General features: G+C 40.6%; 1 protein-coding gene across 5 annotated transcripts in view; it reads left to right on the top strand.

The window, feature by feature from the left end:
* Bdp1 (B double prime 1, subunit of RNA polymerase III transcription initiation factor IIIB) overlaps window positions 1-18085 on the top strand; it is a 92975-nt gene that overhangs the window by 33519 nt on the left and 41371 nt on the right. For all 5 annotated transcript variants that reach the window (XM_028871718.2, XM_028871721.2, XM_028871720.2 and 2 more), the window contains exons 13-19: window positions 2287-2446; window positions 3501-3592; window positions 5141-5348; window positions 6681-6811; window positions 13393-14608; window positions 15282-15463; window positions 16065-16287. In XM_028871718.2, the coding sequence (XP_028727551.1) occupies window positions 2287-2446; window positions 3501-3592; window positions 5141-5348; window positions 6681-6811; window positions 13393-14608; window positions 15282-15463; window positions 16065-16287 (2212 nt within the window). The remainder of the gene's footprint in view (window positions 1-2286; window positions 2447-3500; window positions 3593-5140; window positions 5349-6680; window positions 6812-13392; window positions 14609-15281; window positions 15464-16064; window positions 16288-18085) is intronic.

The raw sequence follows: 18085 nt of genomic DNA on the forward strand, positions 1-18085 counted from the left end.
CCGGAGGTCAGTCTTGGCTCTTGTATTAGTCAGGATTCTCTAGAGGAGCAGAACTTATAAAATGAGTATGTATGTATGTGTGTATACACATGTACACACACATATACACACATAGATATCAACATACACAGAACACATAGCTATCAACATACACATACAATCTAATAGAGTGACTTACAGGCTGTGGTCCAGCTAGTACAACAGTGGCTGTTGATCAACAGAAGGTCCCAGGATTCAGTAGTTGTTCAGTCCACGAGGACGATGTCTCAGGTGGTCTTCAGTATACGCTGGAATCCTGAAGAAGTAGGCCCCAGTGCCAGTGAAGGAATGGACTGTGAGAGCAAGCAGGCCCTAGCAAAGCGCTTCCATCCCCGTGTCCTTTATATGGGCTGCCACAAGAAGGTGTGGCCCACTATAAAGGTGGCTCCTCCCACTTCTACAGATCTGGATTAAAGGTGTGTCTTCCTACCTCAGAGATCTAGATTAGAAGCGGGTCTTCCCCTTCAAATTATTTAATTAAGAAGAAATCTATCACAGGTGTGCCCAGCCCTTTGGGTTTTTGTTAAGATGTAGTGAAGTTCTCAACCAAGTACAGCCATCACAGGCCTACACAGCCACCCACATCCACAAATGAACACGAGCACACACGTACACTACATGCACATGAAAAGAAGAAAAAGGAACAAGACCTGTTCAGCTCATGAATGCTTATTTTTTGTAAAGCACACCACATTGAGAATAAAAGTTTTTAAAGTGATTTTTGGAATAAACCTCTGTATTTGTTTGATTAAACAGAGAAAGACAGCAAAGTCTCCTCACTGTTACTTCTTTCAGGGACTTGGAATGTGTACTGAAACAAACCTAATTGCAGCCTACTCATACATAACATTTTGCAGGGTTCCCCCCCCCCATACTTTTATGTAGAAAGTATATTTTTATTTTTTTTTGGTTTTTCGAGACAGGGTTTCTCTGTGTAGCTTTGCGCCTTTCCTGGAACTCGCTTTGGAGACCAGGCTGGCCTCGAACTCACAGAGATCCTCCTGCCTCTGCCTCCCGAGTGCTGGGATTAAAGGCTTGAGCCACCAGACTTTTTTTTTTAAATCTGTTTTTTTTTTTTTTTTTTTTTAAACTAGAACTGAGGACCGAACCCAGGGCCTTGTGCTTGCTAGGCAAGCGCTCTACCACTGAGCTAAATCCCCAACGTAAAAAGTATATTTTTATAACTTAACAGTGTTTCATCATTTGAATATACCCTAGGTTGTGTGGTTTGTTCGTTGTTTACTCATGGCCTTATAGATTGTTTTTACAAACAACGGTTATGATCTTACGCTTTCACTTTCATGCTAGTTTGCAGGTATGTTTTCCAGTGAAGGTTTTAAAAATGGAACTGTTTGCTTAAAGGATATGCGTGCGCGTGTGCGCCACAGAGCACATACAAAGGTCAGGACAGCTGTGGGATTGGGGCTCCCCTTGCAGGGGTCAGCCTCTCGATGGCAAGTGCCCAGGCCACTGAACCACCTCTGTAGTCCCCAGGATTTTATTTTTATGTTATCCAGTTTCTAGTTTTTCTTTTCCCACTTTTTATGAAATCTTAGTTTACTCCATCTAAAGTTTATAAAGTAACTTCCCTTTGTTTTTCTCTCTTCATTTGAATGTTTGATCCACTTGGAATACATTGCCAGTGCAGGGCAAGGGTCGGAGCTCGCTCTGTTTCATTTGTTAGCCAGTTTTCCCATCAGAAGTTAGTTTTGTGCAATGTTTATTTTATTTTTATTTTTTTGCTTTTGTTTTTTTCAGACAGGGTCTTGCTATATAGTCTTGGCTGTCCTGGAACTTGCTGTGTATTCCAGACTGGCCTCAAACTTAGATCCACTGGCCTCTTCCTCCTGAGTGCTGGGTTTAAAGGTGTGCACTCTCAAACCGAGTATAACATTTATTTTTAAGAATTCTCTGTTATGGATTTTAACTCTTCTATTTTGATAAATAATCTTTATTATGTTCTAAAATCATATCTAATTTGGAATCATTTTTTTGTTTTGTTTCATTCATATTTTTATATATCTTTTGGTACCACTATACATCTTAATTACTGATATTTTTAACATCTAGTAGAATAAGTCTCTCTTTCAGCTTCCTTTGCTGTGCTAATCTTCAGGGCTTTAAGGAGCTTTTTGAATTCTAGCTGTCTTACTTTCCAGATTTTTAGAGTTTTATTTGATTGTGACTACACGTTGGTTGCAATTCAAATAATATCCTTTTTTTTTTCTTTTTCTTTTTTTTTTTAAGAGAGACCGAACAAGCAGAAAATGTTAAACCAAAATCAAGAAGTCGATTCCAGAGACCTAAACCTAATCTGTCAAGGGCAGTTGGGAAGAAATCAATTGTTTCACAAGATAAACAAGATGAAAGGAGCAAGAATTCACCTTCAGAAACTTCAGCTGAAAAGGTGTGATTTAAGAGATGCATGAAAATTAAAGTTATAAAAGTATTTTCTAAGAAATTACAAATAAAATATTTAGCTTGTAATTTCAAACTCTGTTACTAATAGGAAAACACAAAAACTTAAAATTATATTTGTTCTTATTAATCTTCGTTTCATGTGTTTCCTTTAGAGTGTGCGCTGTCTTTAGAAAACATTTTTTTATTATTACTTTTTTTTTTTTTTGGGTTTTTCCATACAGGGTTTCTTTGTGTAGTTTTGGTGCCTGTCCGGCCTTGAACTCACTGAGATCCACCTGACTCTGCCTCCTGAGCGCTGGGATTAAAGGCGTGTGCCACTGCTGCCCGGCTAGAAAACATTTTTAAATAATACTTTAGCAGTGTAGTGTAGCTGCATTTACTTAACCATTGCTTCATTTTTGGAAAACTTACGTTAACAATGTAGGCCATTAAATATAATATTGTGAACATTCTAGTATTTTTATGTTTTTCAATTACTTATGTTAAATTTTTAAAAAATTACATAGCATGTGGGGGTGGGTTGGGGCTGGGGTCAGAGGATATCTTGGTAAGGAGTTGGTTTCTCATTCCATTATGTGGTTCTTAGAGATTAAAGTTAGGCTGTAAGGATTAGTGGCAAGTCTCTTCTCCTTTGGACCCCTCAATTATTTTTCTTTCTTTTTTAGGCAAGGTCTCATTGTATAGCTTTGGTTTGTCTGAAACTCTATATAGACCATGCTGACCTCAAACCCAGAGAGTTTTGCCTGCCTCTGTCTCCCAAGTGTTGGGATTAGAGGCATATGCTACCATACCTAGCCTCTTCAATTTCTTTCTTAAAATGATATTAGTGGTCAACGAATATAAATGTTTTAAAGACTCTTCATGTTTGCAAGGGCCTTCTAACCATGTATAAGATTGTGTGTTTTCTAATACTTTGATCTGTATTTAGAATTTTTAGAAAATTACTTTGTTATAGATATAAACACTCAAGATTACTTCATTTTAATTCCCATTCAGTGAAACATTTTAAGTAGCTTAAATGTAAAAAATTATATTTACAGAATCATGTGGAAATGGGGAGAATGAATATATCTGAAAATTTTGGGACAGAGAATACAGAAAGAGAGAACCTAGGTGCTGAAACGGTGTCTGAGTAAGTACTTGGGAAGAAATGATCTTCAGGATTGGTTGTAATTATTAATTTTCTTTTTAATAAAGACTGAATTTTCAACTAGGGTACTTCGAGTCTGTTTTCATTATAGATAGTTGCAAGAAATTTTAATAATGCTCTGTGTGCTTGATGTCATAGACTAGAAATGATGGTATGGGTAGGTCTAGGGCTCTGTCTGATTAGTGTGTGTGAAGCTCTGGCTTCAGTCGGGAGCCTCACATCAGCAGGTGTGGTGGATGTGCTTGTGATGCCAGCAGTGGAGAGGCAGAGGGGACACACGTGGACCTTCAAGGTTATCCTCATCTCAGAGTGAGTTTGGAGGCCAGCCTGGGTACAGGAGACCAGTCTCAAAAATAAGTAAATAAAATTTTGAGGGGTGGGGTGGGGTTGGGTTTTGTGTTTTTGAGACAGGTTTTCTCTGTGTAGCTATCCTGGAACCAGGCTGGCCTCGAACTCATAGAGATCTGCCTCTTGAATGTTGGGATTAAAAGCACCACCTGAAATAACATTTTTAAATGATCCTATGAATCCATTGAGTCCAAATTTTGTGCTTCCTTCATTTTACTAACATTTTCTAATAAGTACTGTCAAATCAATGAGTGATTAAGATATGTTTGTGGATGATTGTATTTGTAGCAAGTGGTTTCTAAAGGAATATTTAACTTGATATGGATATAAGACAGTCTGTCTCCAAATATAATTGTGTGTAGGAGATTCTGGGCTATTCAGTGGGATGTTCTGTAAGTCAGCACTGATTCCCTGGCATTATACAGTGATGTCCTGAAAGAGAAGTATAGTGTCACATATTGGATTGATATAGATTTTTCCATTTTTAAAGTGAGATTTTGATGCTTTTTTAAAAAGACTTACAACTTACTATGCAACGTTAATGGATACAGCAATGGGAAATGAGGCACGGGATAACATTTTTCTTGATTCTCCCAAGGACCTTAATATCACCTATTTTTTGGAGGATTCACTTTCTTTCAATGCCTATGATAATTACGTCTGTCAAGATCAACAATGAAGAACATTTTGCTAAGCTGTTTATCAGGGTCTTTGCTTAAGGTGTTCATCTATTTCTTCCCATATGGTTTTTAGCACTTGGCCATATGTTTCTTCATTATTATGCACAGGATCTGGCTGGGAGATATGTTGTATATATTTATATGGAATGTCCAGAGAAGTGTGGTGATAGCATGTGATTTTCTTACTGTCAGCTGTGACAGTGAGTTCTGCTTTGCGGTTACATTTTCATCATCAGTGATGGAGAAGGCATATTGGCAGAGGCAGATTTGTCTGTTGGGAAGGGGACGAGGTGGTATCTGTTCAAGAGGTTTTTATAGCTAGGCTTCCAGAATCGTCTGTTTGAAAGAGCAGGCTATAGATGTATAGTGAATATTTTTCAAGATGTTCTTGAGGATACTTGAAAAAGGCCTCCTATTTAACATGATTTACTTATTTTTATAACTTATTTATATAACTTTGTGACTTTGCTGTAATCATACTTTCATTTCTTTGTGGTTATAGTTTGAGTGAAAAATCTTGTGTACAGGAAGATGGCCAACCAAAGGTCTTAAGACCTGTACGACTAATGAGGGGCCGAATGCAAAGACTAAGGCCAAATATACAGAAAGCTGCAGAAAGAAAAGAAATTCTTACACCACAGGAAAAAAGAATAGAGAAGAATAAAGATGAATCCTGTGTTGATAGAGAACAAAATGACTCCTGTGTTGTGGTAAGTATGTTGATTCTGAGAACATTTATTAAGCAAGTATATAAGCCGTAATGTAAGCTTTCACTCTTTTAAAATAAGCTTACGTGTGTCATTTATTATATTTGTAGCCAAAATCTCATAGTGAGGAGTTTTGTTTATTGTTAAGTCATTTTAGATAATTTGAGCATTGTACATGACTCTTGGTCTGCTCTCAACTGACCTCATATGTGGACTTGGTTTTTCCTTGTGCTTCAGATTGAGCCAGGCTCTCAAGCAGGCTAGGCAAGCACTCTGCCCTTGAGCCACATTCTCAGTCTCCTTTTGAAAAGATAGTCATATGTGTGAATTTTAACATTGGCTTAAACAAAATACTGAAAGTGCTCCTTTCAAGTATAATTCCAAAACCAGATAATTGTGTGTGTGTGTGTGTGTGTGTGAGAGAGAGAGAGAGAGACAGAGACAGAGACAGAGAGGCAGAGAGACAGAGACAGAGAGACACACACACAGATGTAGAAGACCAAACCTCAGGCCTCTTTCATGCTAAGAAAGCACTCTTGCTACTAAACCATATCCCTGGCTCATGGAGTTTTAGATTATTTATATAGTCTTTGGAAGAAAGCAAAGATTTAGCATGACTTAAGATTTGGTTTCCTTCTGCTATAATTTTATTTTTTTATATCTTAGAGTCTCATGTAACCCCAGCTGGCTTCCGTCTCACTGTGTTCAAGATAACCTTGAACTCTGATCCTTCAGCCTCCACCCAAGTGCTAAGTGTGTAGGCATGCTTCACCATGCCCATTTTTGTGTGTTGCGGTGGAGGGAGCCAAGGGCGTTGTGTGTGTGAGGCAAGCGCTCTCACTACCCACGCTACATCCCTGCCCCGTCTGTTGTTATTTTTCTCAGTCTCTTATGTACTTACAACAACACGAATTTAGAAATACAAGTGCTGGGAAGGATTCTGACAAGTGAGATGGAAACGGTCAGAAGTAGATGAGTCTGAAGCGTTGCTTTCTGATAGGACAGAAAAGAATAGGACTTTAAGACATGGTAAAGATGGGACTTATGGAATATTCAAGATAGCTAAAGGAAAAATGTTTAAAAGTGCATTTTGACTGTTATTTTATAATTTTGACTTTTTTACCATTTTCTTTATACAAATGAAGTAGGATATTTTGTAGTTGGGTTGTTCTCAAATTCCCTGTGTAGCCCTGGCTTGTTTGCATCTTCTGCATTTACCTCCCAAGTGCCAGAACACGCATCATCATACCTGGCTAAGATAGATTTTTCAGTAAAAATTTTAAAAGTTTTATGTTTCATTGTGAAATCTAAAATATTACAAACTTTGTTACTAAGATTCCTCAACAAATGGAAAATGAGTTAGTTAAGAACTTCCAGTGTGAAGATGTCATACCACAGCCTGAAAAAAAGGATCCATTGGAAAGTGTGCAGTCTGCTGAGCCCGAGGTTCTTAATGAACATCCAAGGTAAGCATTGTTTATCAGTTATGTAATTTAGAAATCCTTAATAAGGCTTTAGAGCTCAAGAAATTGTTTTAAACAAATAAAATTATATTTACTTATTTTGTGCTTTAAGATAGACATGGAGCGTATGCATGCCATGGAGTTTCGTGGACAACTTTTGGGCATCAGTTCCCTCCTCCCACAGTGCATTCGTTACCTGGGAATGGAACTCAGGTTACCAAGCTTAGAAGGAAGTGCTTTACCTCCTGAGCTGTCTCTTTGACCCTCAGAAACAAACTAACCGGCCTCTCTGTCTGTGTGTCAGTTTCGATTATGTTTAGCAATATTTATGGTGCTAGAGACAAGGCTCAGCTGTTAAGATTGCTTACTGCTCTTGTAGATGAGCCAGGTTTGATTCCCAGCACCACACCACCGCTCACAACTGATTGTAGCTCCAGTTCTAAGGCATTTGATTTTGATGCCCTCTGGCCTCATTGGGTACTTGAATGCATGTAATATATGTATGTATATATACACATACACACACACACACACACACACACACACACACACACACACACACACAGACAGACACACACACACATAAATTTAAAAATCTTAAAAACCCCCACAAAAGTGTAAGAGGTTGGTGAGATGGCTTGCTGGGTAAAGAAGCACTTGCTGGTTCCCACATGAGACAGCAAGAGAAGGAACTCCCACAGGTTGTCCTCTGACCTCCATGTGCATGTGGTGGTGCCTGTGCCCCACCCTCACATTAAATAAATGTACAGGTGATGATATGTGAGTTCACCCCTTGCAACAGTGAATAAGGGGTGGGCCAGGTCTCCTGTTTTCTTGGCGTCAGGGTCAGATCCCCTCACCGTCACCTTCAGGGTCAGCTCTACTGTGTTGCCAGGCATGGCATAGGGGCACTCTCCCTGGTGCTGCCGCTGTTGAGGGCCAAGGCCAGCTCCTCTCCCACCTGCCTCAGGCATTGATGGGTGAGGGTGGGTGTGGGGTGGGGTGGGAAGAAGGACATCTTTCCCCTGAGCATGGCACCACAGACAGATGAGATTGGACGGCTCTCCCATGCTCACAACCTTGGGGCTGGCTCACTCACACGTCTACTAGCAGGATTGGCTCTATTGTGCTGCCCAGGCAAGGTGCAGGACCTGTTCTCCCAAGTGTTGCAGCTGGTGGGGGTCAAGGCCAGCTCTCCCGCCCTTATGACTTCAGGGCCAGCTCTCTCCAGCTCATGCTGCTACATAACAGATCAGTAATGGGGATAGTTAGCTCATACTCACAAACTTCCTGGCTGGCTCACCCATACCTCCGCCAGTGGGGTTGGCTATATTGAGCTGCCCACTCGAGGTGCAGGCCTGCTCTCCCGAGTGTTACAGGTGTTGGTGGACAGGGGCAGCTCTCCCAGAACGTTTCCCTAACCCTCTGCCACCACCTCCCATGCAGCTGGACTATAGGTGCACACCACCAAGCGCAGTTTCTGGATATTTGTGATTAATACCCAGCCAGACATTAGCAACTTCCCTCTGTAAAGGCAGTGTCTTTACTGCTTGACCATGTGATACTTCTGGCCTTTAAACATCCAGGAGTCTTGGAAACAATTCTGAGTTTCTGTGTTTTATCTAATTTTGACTTATGTATAGATAATAGGCAGTTTCCTCATTTTCTCTACTCTGAACACCCTGTCCTGTTCAAGATTCTATTAGAGAAGGGAAGGCATCTCAGAACTTAAAGATTCTTAGATAAAGTAGTAAGTATTTCTTTGAAACTTAATCCAGGATGTTTAAAATCTTGTATATTTCAACTAAGAATATATGTATGCATTTGGAGGTGATTTGAGACTGATGTAGTTCAGGTTAGCTTCAAGCTCATGTAGCTGAGGATGGCCATACACTTCTGTTCCTCTACCCTCTTCCAGGTACTGGAATTACAGGCGTGTGCACACACACTTGGCTTATTCCTGTCAGTTTGTCTGCTTCCATGATAAATGTATGTCCAGGGGATCAGGTCTTCAGACTTGGTGGCAAGCGCCTTTGCCTGCTAAGCTGTTTCAGGGCCCAGTAGTCTTTGATGGTTTCAAACATGTTTGCAATATTTCTCGATCTTACCCACCCTTGTCTCCCTCTTCCCAGTCCCCCTGCGACCTCCTGCCCCAACTGTACCTCCCTTCTGTTTTTATCCTCGTACCCTCTCCAGTTGTCTTTGTTGCTTTGGTAAGCCCCCGAGTCCAGTTGGTGCTGCCTGCTGGAATGTTGACTTGTCGTCTTGTTAGCTTTCTCTTGTGCAGGTCCCCACAGCCGCAGCGCGTTCATGAGGACAGAGGCCCTGCCGTGTCCAGATGACATGTTTTGCTGCACCCTCCCTCATCCTTCGGCACTTGCATTCTTTCTACCCCTTCTCCCGTGCTGTTCCCTAAGTCTTAAGGGAGCTCCTATAGGTGTTCCATTTCGGGCCCAGCACTCAGTCATTTATTGTAAACACTTTGATTAGGTATTTCTGAATTCTCTGTTGCCCACTGCAGCAAGAAACCTCTGACCAAAGCCGACGGCAGCCTTGATAGATGTGTATGAACATAAACACTCAGGAGACAGTTGACACCGTGTCCTTTTAGGAAAACAGCAGTAGAAGATTCCCAGCTAGGGCCTATAACCTCCTCAGTGATGAGCTTTTGAGCAGGTTTCCAATACCAGACATGACTTCCCTCTTGTGGTGTAGGTCTCAAATCCAATCAGAAAATAGTTAGTTCTCACACACGTGCATGTGTGAACACACACACACACACACACACACACACACACACACACACACACACACGACACTGTTGTACCATTGGGCACATCTTGCCTGGCAGGTCAGTATTACGGCCTTCAAGGTTCACTGGGTAAGATCATGGAGGAATTTCTTCTCCCAGTGCCTGTGTACCATCTTCCCACACTGTGAAAAGTAGCCAGCAGAGAGGAGGCTTTCTGGTCAGTTCAGATTGGTTTCTCTATGTCCTACAATACTCTCGTGTATTGTATCTTTAGCAATGGGGGTCTTACCATCTAGTTATGGTGAGCAGCCAAGACCAATGGTGATAGCTTTGGTTGTTTGAGGGGCCTCTGGAACCTTCCTGACTGATAACTTCATAAAGAAGTATCTCATATATGGCACTGAGATGGCTCACTTAATAAACCATGTCCTTGTGAAAGCATTGTCTACTCATACAAGCTGCCTCTGTTAAAATTCCTTAAAATGTATTTGTGTGTGTGTGTGTGTATGTGTATGCACGCTTGTGTGTGTGCGCGCAGTTAGCTTACAGAGTGGTAGGTTTCCATAGGGCTCTTGATACATTTTCAGTTTTGGTCAATCTGCTCCATTCCCTCTTCCTCCATCCCCCAACCCAATCCCTACATAAGCCTTTAACTCTCAGTGTTCCTCCCCCACCTTCAGAGCATACTGTTCTGTCTTAGCTGCTGCTGCTTAGAAAAGTGAAGAGAATCATAAATGACACAGTAAAATGAACATCTTCCACTACTATTAAATTTCCTTTTTTGATTTCTAATATTAGGACTTAATATTATCATTTATTAGAGTTCATGATAGCTGTAAGTGTCTCAGTTAAATATAGTTCAGAAGGCTGTCTTCTAAGGATCTGCCTTCTGTTATTAAACTCCCATGAAAGGTAGTTATTTCAAGCAGGAGAAGTAACTAATGAAATGTGCCATTTTACTTTGTCTTTTTTTTAAACTTTGATATAGTGGCCCTAGACACACATTGCTTGTACTGCTTAATGACCCCAGGCTCAATTGTTGGTGGGAGGTGGTTTGGCACTTGAGTGGACGCTGCTGAATTTTTCTTTACCTTTCACTAGCTATCATCTTCCAGAAGTGGACAGCAGATACTGTTTAGTTACTCCAAATAGGTTTCTACATTTCTGTTGTTAATAAGTACCATGGGAGCTTGATCTTAGTGCCTGTATTCAGGCATCTTTCCCATAGAAAAGTAAATATTGAAGTTCTTCTTCCTAAGAAGCAATGTTTGCCTTTTCATTAATACGTCTTTTCAAAAATGTATTACTTCTAATGGACATAGTATTTATAATAATATAGTGTTGACATTTTAATTCATATATACAAATATGTCAGATGAGGGTAATTGACATGTCTTTTACTATAGACTTTGTGTTAGGAATGTTCCTTTCTGTTAACTATTTTGATTTAGTCAGATTCCTGAGCCATAGCTGTTCTGCGACAGACTTTTACTGGGGAGACGCAACACATTCACATCCGATCACCCCAGATAGGGAGCTCTTGAGTGACCAAATTGTTGCAGCAATGTCCAGTTTGGTGAACTGATGAATTTTATTGGAATTACATATAATAATATAGGTTAGGGCTTGCTTACAGGAGCAGGAATGACTCAAAGACAGCTATGTCACCAAGACACACCCCAGCATTGGTGACAGCTCACAAAAGCTGTGGATCTGGAGCGCACTGCACAGTCGGCTGGAAGCTCAGCAGATTAGACAGCGTGCATCAATTGGTCTGGGCTTCTCAAGGCAGCTCTTTTGGTCTCTGCTTCTTCTGGGGGGCTGGGCTTATCTGAGAGTCTTGTTTGCAGCTTGCCTTGTCTGAGGGTTAGACTAATCAGTTTTTACTGTTATGTACTCTGTGTGTGTGTGTGTGTGTGTGTGTGTGTGTGTGTGTGTGTGTGTGTTGGTATTCATGTGCATGTTAGAGAGCAAGTTTCACAAGTCTTTCTCCTTCTGTCTTGGGTTTGGGGAATCACCCTCAGCTCATCAGGTTTGCAGGGTGAGCTCCTTACCCTCTGGGCCATCTGTTGTCCCAAATCTTTTTAAAGCTGAGTGTATGGTTATGCACTTGTTCAGCCTGACCTGCTGAGTAAATCTAGTTTTCATTTGGTGTAGCTTGTACCCAAGATGAATGACTGTTTTTTCTCCTTCTCTTTCCCTTCTCTCCTTCCTGCCTCTATCTTTCCAGAGTCTGGTTAAGTAGCCCAGGCAGTCCTCAGGTCTGTAATCCTCCTGCCTCCACAGCCCAAGTGCTGGGATTTCAGCACACACAATTCAATGACCTTTACTCGTTCCTCCTCCTTTTTCCATCCTGTCATCCGTTGTCCCCCTTCATATCCCTCCCCCGAGCCCCCCACTGTGTAGTATGGCTGGCCTAGAACTGGCTGTGGAGACCAGGCCGAGTTTGAACTCAGAGATCCACTTGCCCGTTCAGAGTGTTGGGACTAAAGCCAGAGTGTTGGGACTAAAGCTGTGCTCTACTTCTCCCCACTAATGACCTTACATAATAGCTCCCTTTGTATATTTTACTGGATTTGCCATCTATTTTGATGATTAAAATACAAATCAAAGAGTGCTGCTCTTCTGGAGAGCAAAGCACTTGATATAAATGGTTGATTGTATGCTAAGTAGAATTCAGCAAAATACTATGTTTTCTACCCTTCTATCTTGAGAGCATGTGCTCTTAAACTATAGTAACAGATCTTCTTTTAAATTGTCTTAGAAAGTATAAAGGGTAGATCTTGTTCTTAGTCATCAGACATTTTCTTACTTGAGTCATACTTCCATCTAGCTATTGAGGTCAGCAGGTCTGTTATGACTGTGTATGTCTAGGTAAAAGATAGTAGGAATACAGAGGTCAAAGTACCAGATGCAACTTGAGCTAGCATGATTGTAAATTTCTGCAGAGTTTTTCCTAGCCATTATTTGTCTAGGATGAAGTAACAATTGCAAAGGGGTCATTGAGGGTCACTATTCAAGCACAGTCAGCTGCTACTCTGATTGACCTCATTAACATTCTCTACGTGTGTCTAACCATAAATAGATACAAGTAATTATTGTAAAATTCTGTTGTAATTTCAACTAATTGGATTGTTTCTCTCATTTATTTTCCAATTCTACCTAGACAGACATTCGTGAGACTTGATTAATTTTCTCCTCCTCCTCCTCCTCCTCCTCCTCCTCCTCCTCCTCCTTCTTCTTCTTCTTCTTCTTCTTCTTCTTCTTTTCTCCTTTTCCTCCTCCTCCTCCTCCTCCTCCTTCTCTTCCTCTTCCTCCTTTTTTTGTGCTGTGAGTAAACTCAGGGCATAGTACATGTTCAACATGTAGTCTACCACTGAACTACAACCTCAGTCCTCCAATATGCTTTTATTTATTTATTTTAAGGACATAAAACAAAAAAATCAGGGTCTCTCTGTGTAGACCAGGCTGTCCTAGAACACTGTGTAAACTCACAGAGCTCCACCTGCCTCTACCTCCTGAGTGCTGGGATTAAAGGCGTGTTCTACCATGCTGGGTCTTGTATATCATTAAAATTTTATTTTATTTTCATATTTTTGAGACAGAGTTTCTCCATATAACCCTGGCTGTCCTGGATATCACTCTTTAGACTCGGCCGCGGCCTCAAAGTCACAGAAATCCTTCAGCTAATACCTCCTGAGTTCTGAGATTAAAGGCGTGTGCCACCTTGTTTGGCAAATCTTGAGAGTTTTTAGTGTTTCTATAGGATTTCTTTAACTGTCATCTGTTCAACTGGTAGTCTGGATTAAAATTTGTCTCTCTTCTTTTGTAGTATTCAAGAGAGCAAAAAAGCAAATAAACTGAATCAAGCTCCAGTTCTAAGGACTCGATTTCAGAAACCAAAGCCAAAACCAAATACAAGAAGAAAAAGAATGACCTCCAGGGAAGGGGTACCAGAGGAGATTCCTGTTTCTGGAGAAATAGCAGTGACTTTGGAAGAAACTGCAAGACCAGACACTTCCCCAAGGGAGAAGACAGCAAATGTAACTATTGCTGCTCTTACTGCTTCTCCTTCCACTAAGGAATTGGAATCCGATTTCAAAGACACTGGAAGAACTGACACATCTTCTAGTATGGAGATGTCAGAGATGACGGATGTCACAGTGGAAATGGAGATAGGGTTGGAAACAATTGGAAGAGAGATTTCCCCAGGGGAGATGGCAGCAGAAATGATTGACATCCCTATGGAAACAGAGACAGGTTTGAAAGCGTCTTTAAATGAGATTTCTCCTATGGAGAAGGTGCCAGAGCTGATTGATACCACACAGGAAATTTATACAAATTTGGAAGAAACTGGAAGAAGAGAAATATTTCCACAGGAAAATGGCCCCAGGGAGGTCAGTCCAATTAGTGAACCAGAGACAGGCTTGCAAGAAACTGGAAAAGAGTTGCCCACAAGAGACAGGACACCAGATATGATTGATAGCACTGAAAAAATGGAGGCATATTCAGAAGAAACTGAAAGACGAGAAATACCTGCACCAATAAAGGAGGCAGAGGAGGCCCAAACCGTGGGTGAAGTGGAAACACACCTGAAGGAGACTGGAGGAGAAACTTCCCAAAGAGGGCCGGCAGTGGGTGCCGCAGAGCAGCTGGCTGGTGAGGTCTGTCCATGCGGCAGCACAAGCAGAGAGAAGGCGGGAGTGGAGGGGAGTGTGCTGGAAGGAAATGAGCTCGACCTGAGAGACACTGGGGAAGGAGGCATTTCCTCCTCCTCCTGTCCTGTCATGGCGTCAGCACAGAAGACTGCCATTGAGGAAACTAATGGAGATTTAAAGGCAGCAGGAGAGAGTTCTGTCCCTTGGGAGAGAGGATCTGGAGAGATCCATACTGGGGAGGAAATGGTGGCAGACTTAGAAAAAACAGAAAAAGTAGATGCTGCTCCAAGAGAACATGAACCAGAGGAGCATATCTCAAGGCAGCCCGAGGCAGAGGGAACTCAGAGCAGCAGTGACCACAGCAGCTCCGGGCCTTCAGTGGATAGAAGAGTATGTATTTCTCCATCTTACAGTGTTTTGAAAACATTTCTCAGCAAGGTTACCAAGATAATTTAACATTGTTACCCTTAAGTCCAAAATACTTAACATCTCTACTAAAAATTTAAAATCTTTTCCAGCCCTAATCTTTTTGTCTCGGGTTCTTCAAGAACTGGTGTAGTCACTTAAAAAGTTACAAATCTTAATGGCAGTTTGAAGATGCTCATTTAGATAAAAATACTTGGAGGAAAGTGGACTGGATTTGTAGCAGCCTTAGTATAAACACAGGCTGCATATGTGTTTATTTTCTCTGACACTTCACTGCCTCCATTTTTAGATCTTCTGGTGGAGTTTCCTGTTGTTTGTAGTTCATACACTTAACATTTTTGAAGATTTCTTCTTAACGTGTGTGTGTGTGTGTGTGTGTGTGTGTGTGTGTGTGTGTGTGTATGAGAGAGAGAGAGAGAGAGAGAGAGAGAGAGAGAGAGAGAGAGAGAGAGTATGTAATGATATCTGTGGTTTAGAGTAGTCATAATATACAATATGAAGGGAAGGCATTTCTGAATTTTAAGTTTTCATATTTGTGATTTTAAATCACTGTTTTGGAAATAAGCTTTTGTTTAAAATATGTGAAATGCTTATAGGATTTCTGTTTTTGATGATATGTTGTGATTCTTTTTACTAGACTCTCAGCAGTAAAATATCAGTGATGCCTACATTTGTGGAAGACAAAGAAAATACTGACAAGGAAGTATCAAGTCACTTAAGTCATGTGGAGTCTTCGTCACAGAGTTCTGGACACCATGAAACAGAACCAGGGATACCACTTCCAGATGTCCTAGAGCAGTTGTCAGATACTAACTTAAGGTACAAGTGTGTAGGTCTGTGTGCCTTTAAAGAAAAAGAGTGTGAAGTTCTATTTACTGATTATGTTAAAGCAAGTGAGCTCTCAAGCCATAACATAAATTGGATAGTGTTACAAGTTTTAAGATAGTTTATGGAAGATTGGAAGAAAGGATTAAGGCCATTCTGATAGCCATTGGTGAGATTTATTAACAAATTGTATGTAACACATACTCATAAGTCAATATGGGTTTGACCAGTCCTTTCTTCATGCAAAAAATGATAGGCTTGTACCTGGATTATACAACTCAATGGTTTTCAGAGTTTAATGGATAGTTCCATTTTTTCGTCTTAAAAAAAATAGAATTAGGCAGATACAGATATGAGGGTGCATGCCTGTAATCTCCACACTTGTGAGTTAGAGGCTGGAGGATGAAGGACAGTTGAGGGCCAGCCTGGCCTAATAGAGCAGATTTCAAGCCAGCCTAGGTTACAGTGAAAAACCCTGTCTAGAAACCAAACAAAAACAATGGAAAGCTTACCCCCAGCCCCTAAGGTTGTCCTGAGTTCACTCACTTTCATACTTCAACTCATTCTAATCATTTGATAATCCTTGTTCCAAAAGCAAATCTCTTCCTCAAGAACAGAAGCCACTCGAAGTTAAACCAACTCCTTTTCTGAGAAGTCGATTCAAAAGACCAAAACCAAACTTGTCCAGAGCAGCTTTAAAGAGAGCAACCACAGAAGCAGAACACTGTGTACCTGGGAAGAAATCAGAAGCAGACAAAATGGAGACCATCGTGTTACAGCAGGACAGGGAACAAGCTGATTCTCCCTCTTCTCAACATGTGAGTGAAGATTAAGGGGGAGGTTTGTTTGTGGGTTTTGTTGTTGTTGTTACTATGGTTATTAAACCATCAAAAGTTCATGTAGTTTTAATGTGTATAGTATTGTTCTATCCTTAGTGTGCTTTGTTATTCCATATGGTTTATGTTAAAATATTGGATATTTGGTAGGGAAATGTGGGCAAATGTGTGTTTTGGAAGGCATCTAAGACATTTTAGGTTCTGCTTGACATTCTGGTGAGATCACCATAGCCAAATGATGTACCAAGTTCCTCAGGAAAAATGGGAATAATAGTACTTTATTTCACTGTTATTAAGGTAACATGAAAAATGAAATGCTGGGGGGCTGGTGAGATGTCCTAGCTGTTAAGTGCACTGGCTGCTCTTCCAGAAGACCTCACATGGTGGCTCACTACCACCGGCAACTCCAGCCCCAGGGGATCTAAGGCCCTCTTCTGGCCTCTGTGGGCACTGTATCCATGTGATGCACAGACATGCATTGAGGCTAAACACTCACACACATAAAATAAGATAGGAAAAGTAGTTTAACTTTTACAAAGTTAGAGAAAGTACAAAAATACAAAGAATTATTCTAAAGTGCAAAATATGAAATTTAATTCTAAAAAGTACTTTAAAATACATTCAATTTAGCCAGGCCTGGTATGCAGACCTGTAATCCTAGTTACTTGGGAAACAAAGATCACAAGTTCAAGGATTGCCTAGGTTATAGTGTGAGTTCAAGGCCAGCCTGGGCAAACTTAATGAGAACCTGTCTCAAAATAGAAGTTAAGAAGACTCTGAGAATAGAGCTCAACAGAAGAAAGCTTTCCTAACATCTGTGAGGTCCTGGGTTTAATCCCCAGGACTACAAGGACAAAACAGAAACTAAAAGCCAAATTGAATGTTAACATTTCATTTTAGAGTTTCTGACAATCTTGAGATTGTGAAGATAATCAAAACATGAGAGCCCTATATCCCATTTCTTTCTCCTCCCTAATTAATCTAGCAATTTTGAATATATACATAAAGATGTGTTAGTATTACATTCCACAATTGCCAGCAATCCTTAGCATCAGATATTTCCGCTAACATAATATTTTAAATATCTGTTGGGCTCAGTACAAAAAGAAAAAAGGATTTTTAATGTGGTTATATACTAGAGTATTTAAGGCTAAACCTAGGTGTGGTATGGTCTATACTTTATATTTCTAGCTGTTTAAGAGGCTAAAGCTGGAGAGCTGCAGGTCAAGGCTAGCTCAAAAATAGGCAGCAAAGTGAGTTCCTGTCTCTTCAGTGTAAGGAAATTCAGGAGCCAGGTGTGGTGGTACCTGTCTTTAATCTCAACGCTGAGAACCAGAGTGAGGTGGATCTCTTAGAGTTCCAGAGCAGCCAGCGCTATACAGTGAGACTCTATCTTTAAAAAAAAAAGAAAGGAAGGAAGGAAGAAAGAAAGAAAGAGAGAAAGAAAGAAAAATAATTAAAAGTTAGTTCAGTGATAGAGTATTTGTGTTGCATGCATAAGGACCTGATTTCAATGCCCAACAATGTCCTCCAAAAAAATGAACTTAAAATTTAATTTCCTATTGGGATACAATCTTACTTCCAGTGCTTTATTCATCCTCTATATGTGGAGGATGACCCTGAGCCTTCTCCATGTGTATGCACATGTATGTACTTGTTTACATGGTTTTATAAGATGAACTTTTAGAAGTAGAAATGCTAGGAAGTACATTCTGCCCCTGTTATCCACAAAGAATGGGCCAGTTTATTTTTACATTAATAGCTTGTGAATTTTTTTCTT

The sequence above is a fragment of the Peromyscus leucopus genome, chromosome 11 (assembly GCF_004664715.2).
Source record: "Peromyscus leucopus breed LL Stock chromosome 11, UCI_PerLeu_2.1, whole genome shotgun sequence".
In the NCBI taxonomy this organism is placed as follows: Eukaryota; Metazoa; Chordata; class Mammalia; order Rodentia; family Cricetidae; genus Peromyscus; species Peromyscus leucopus.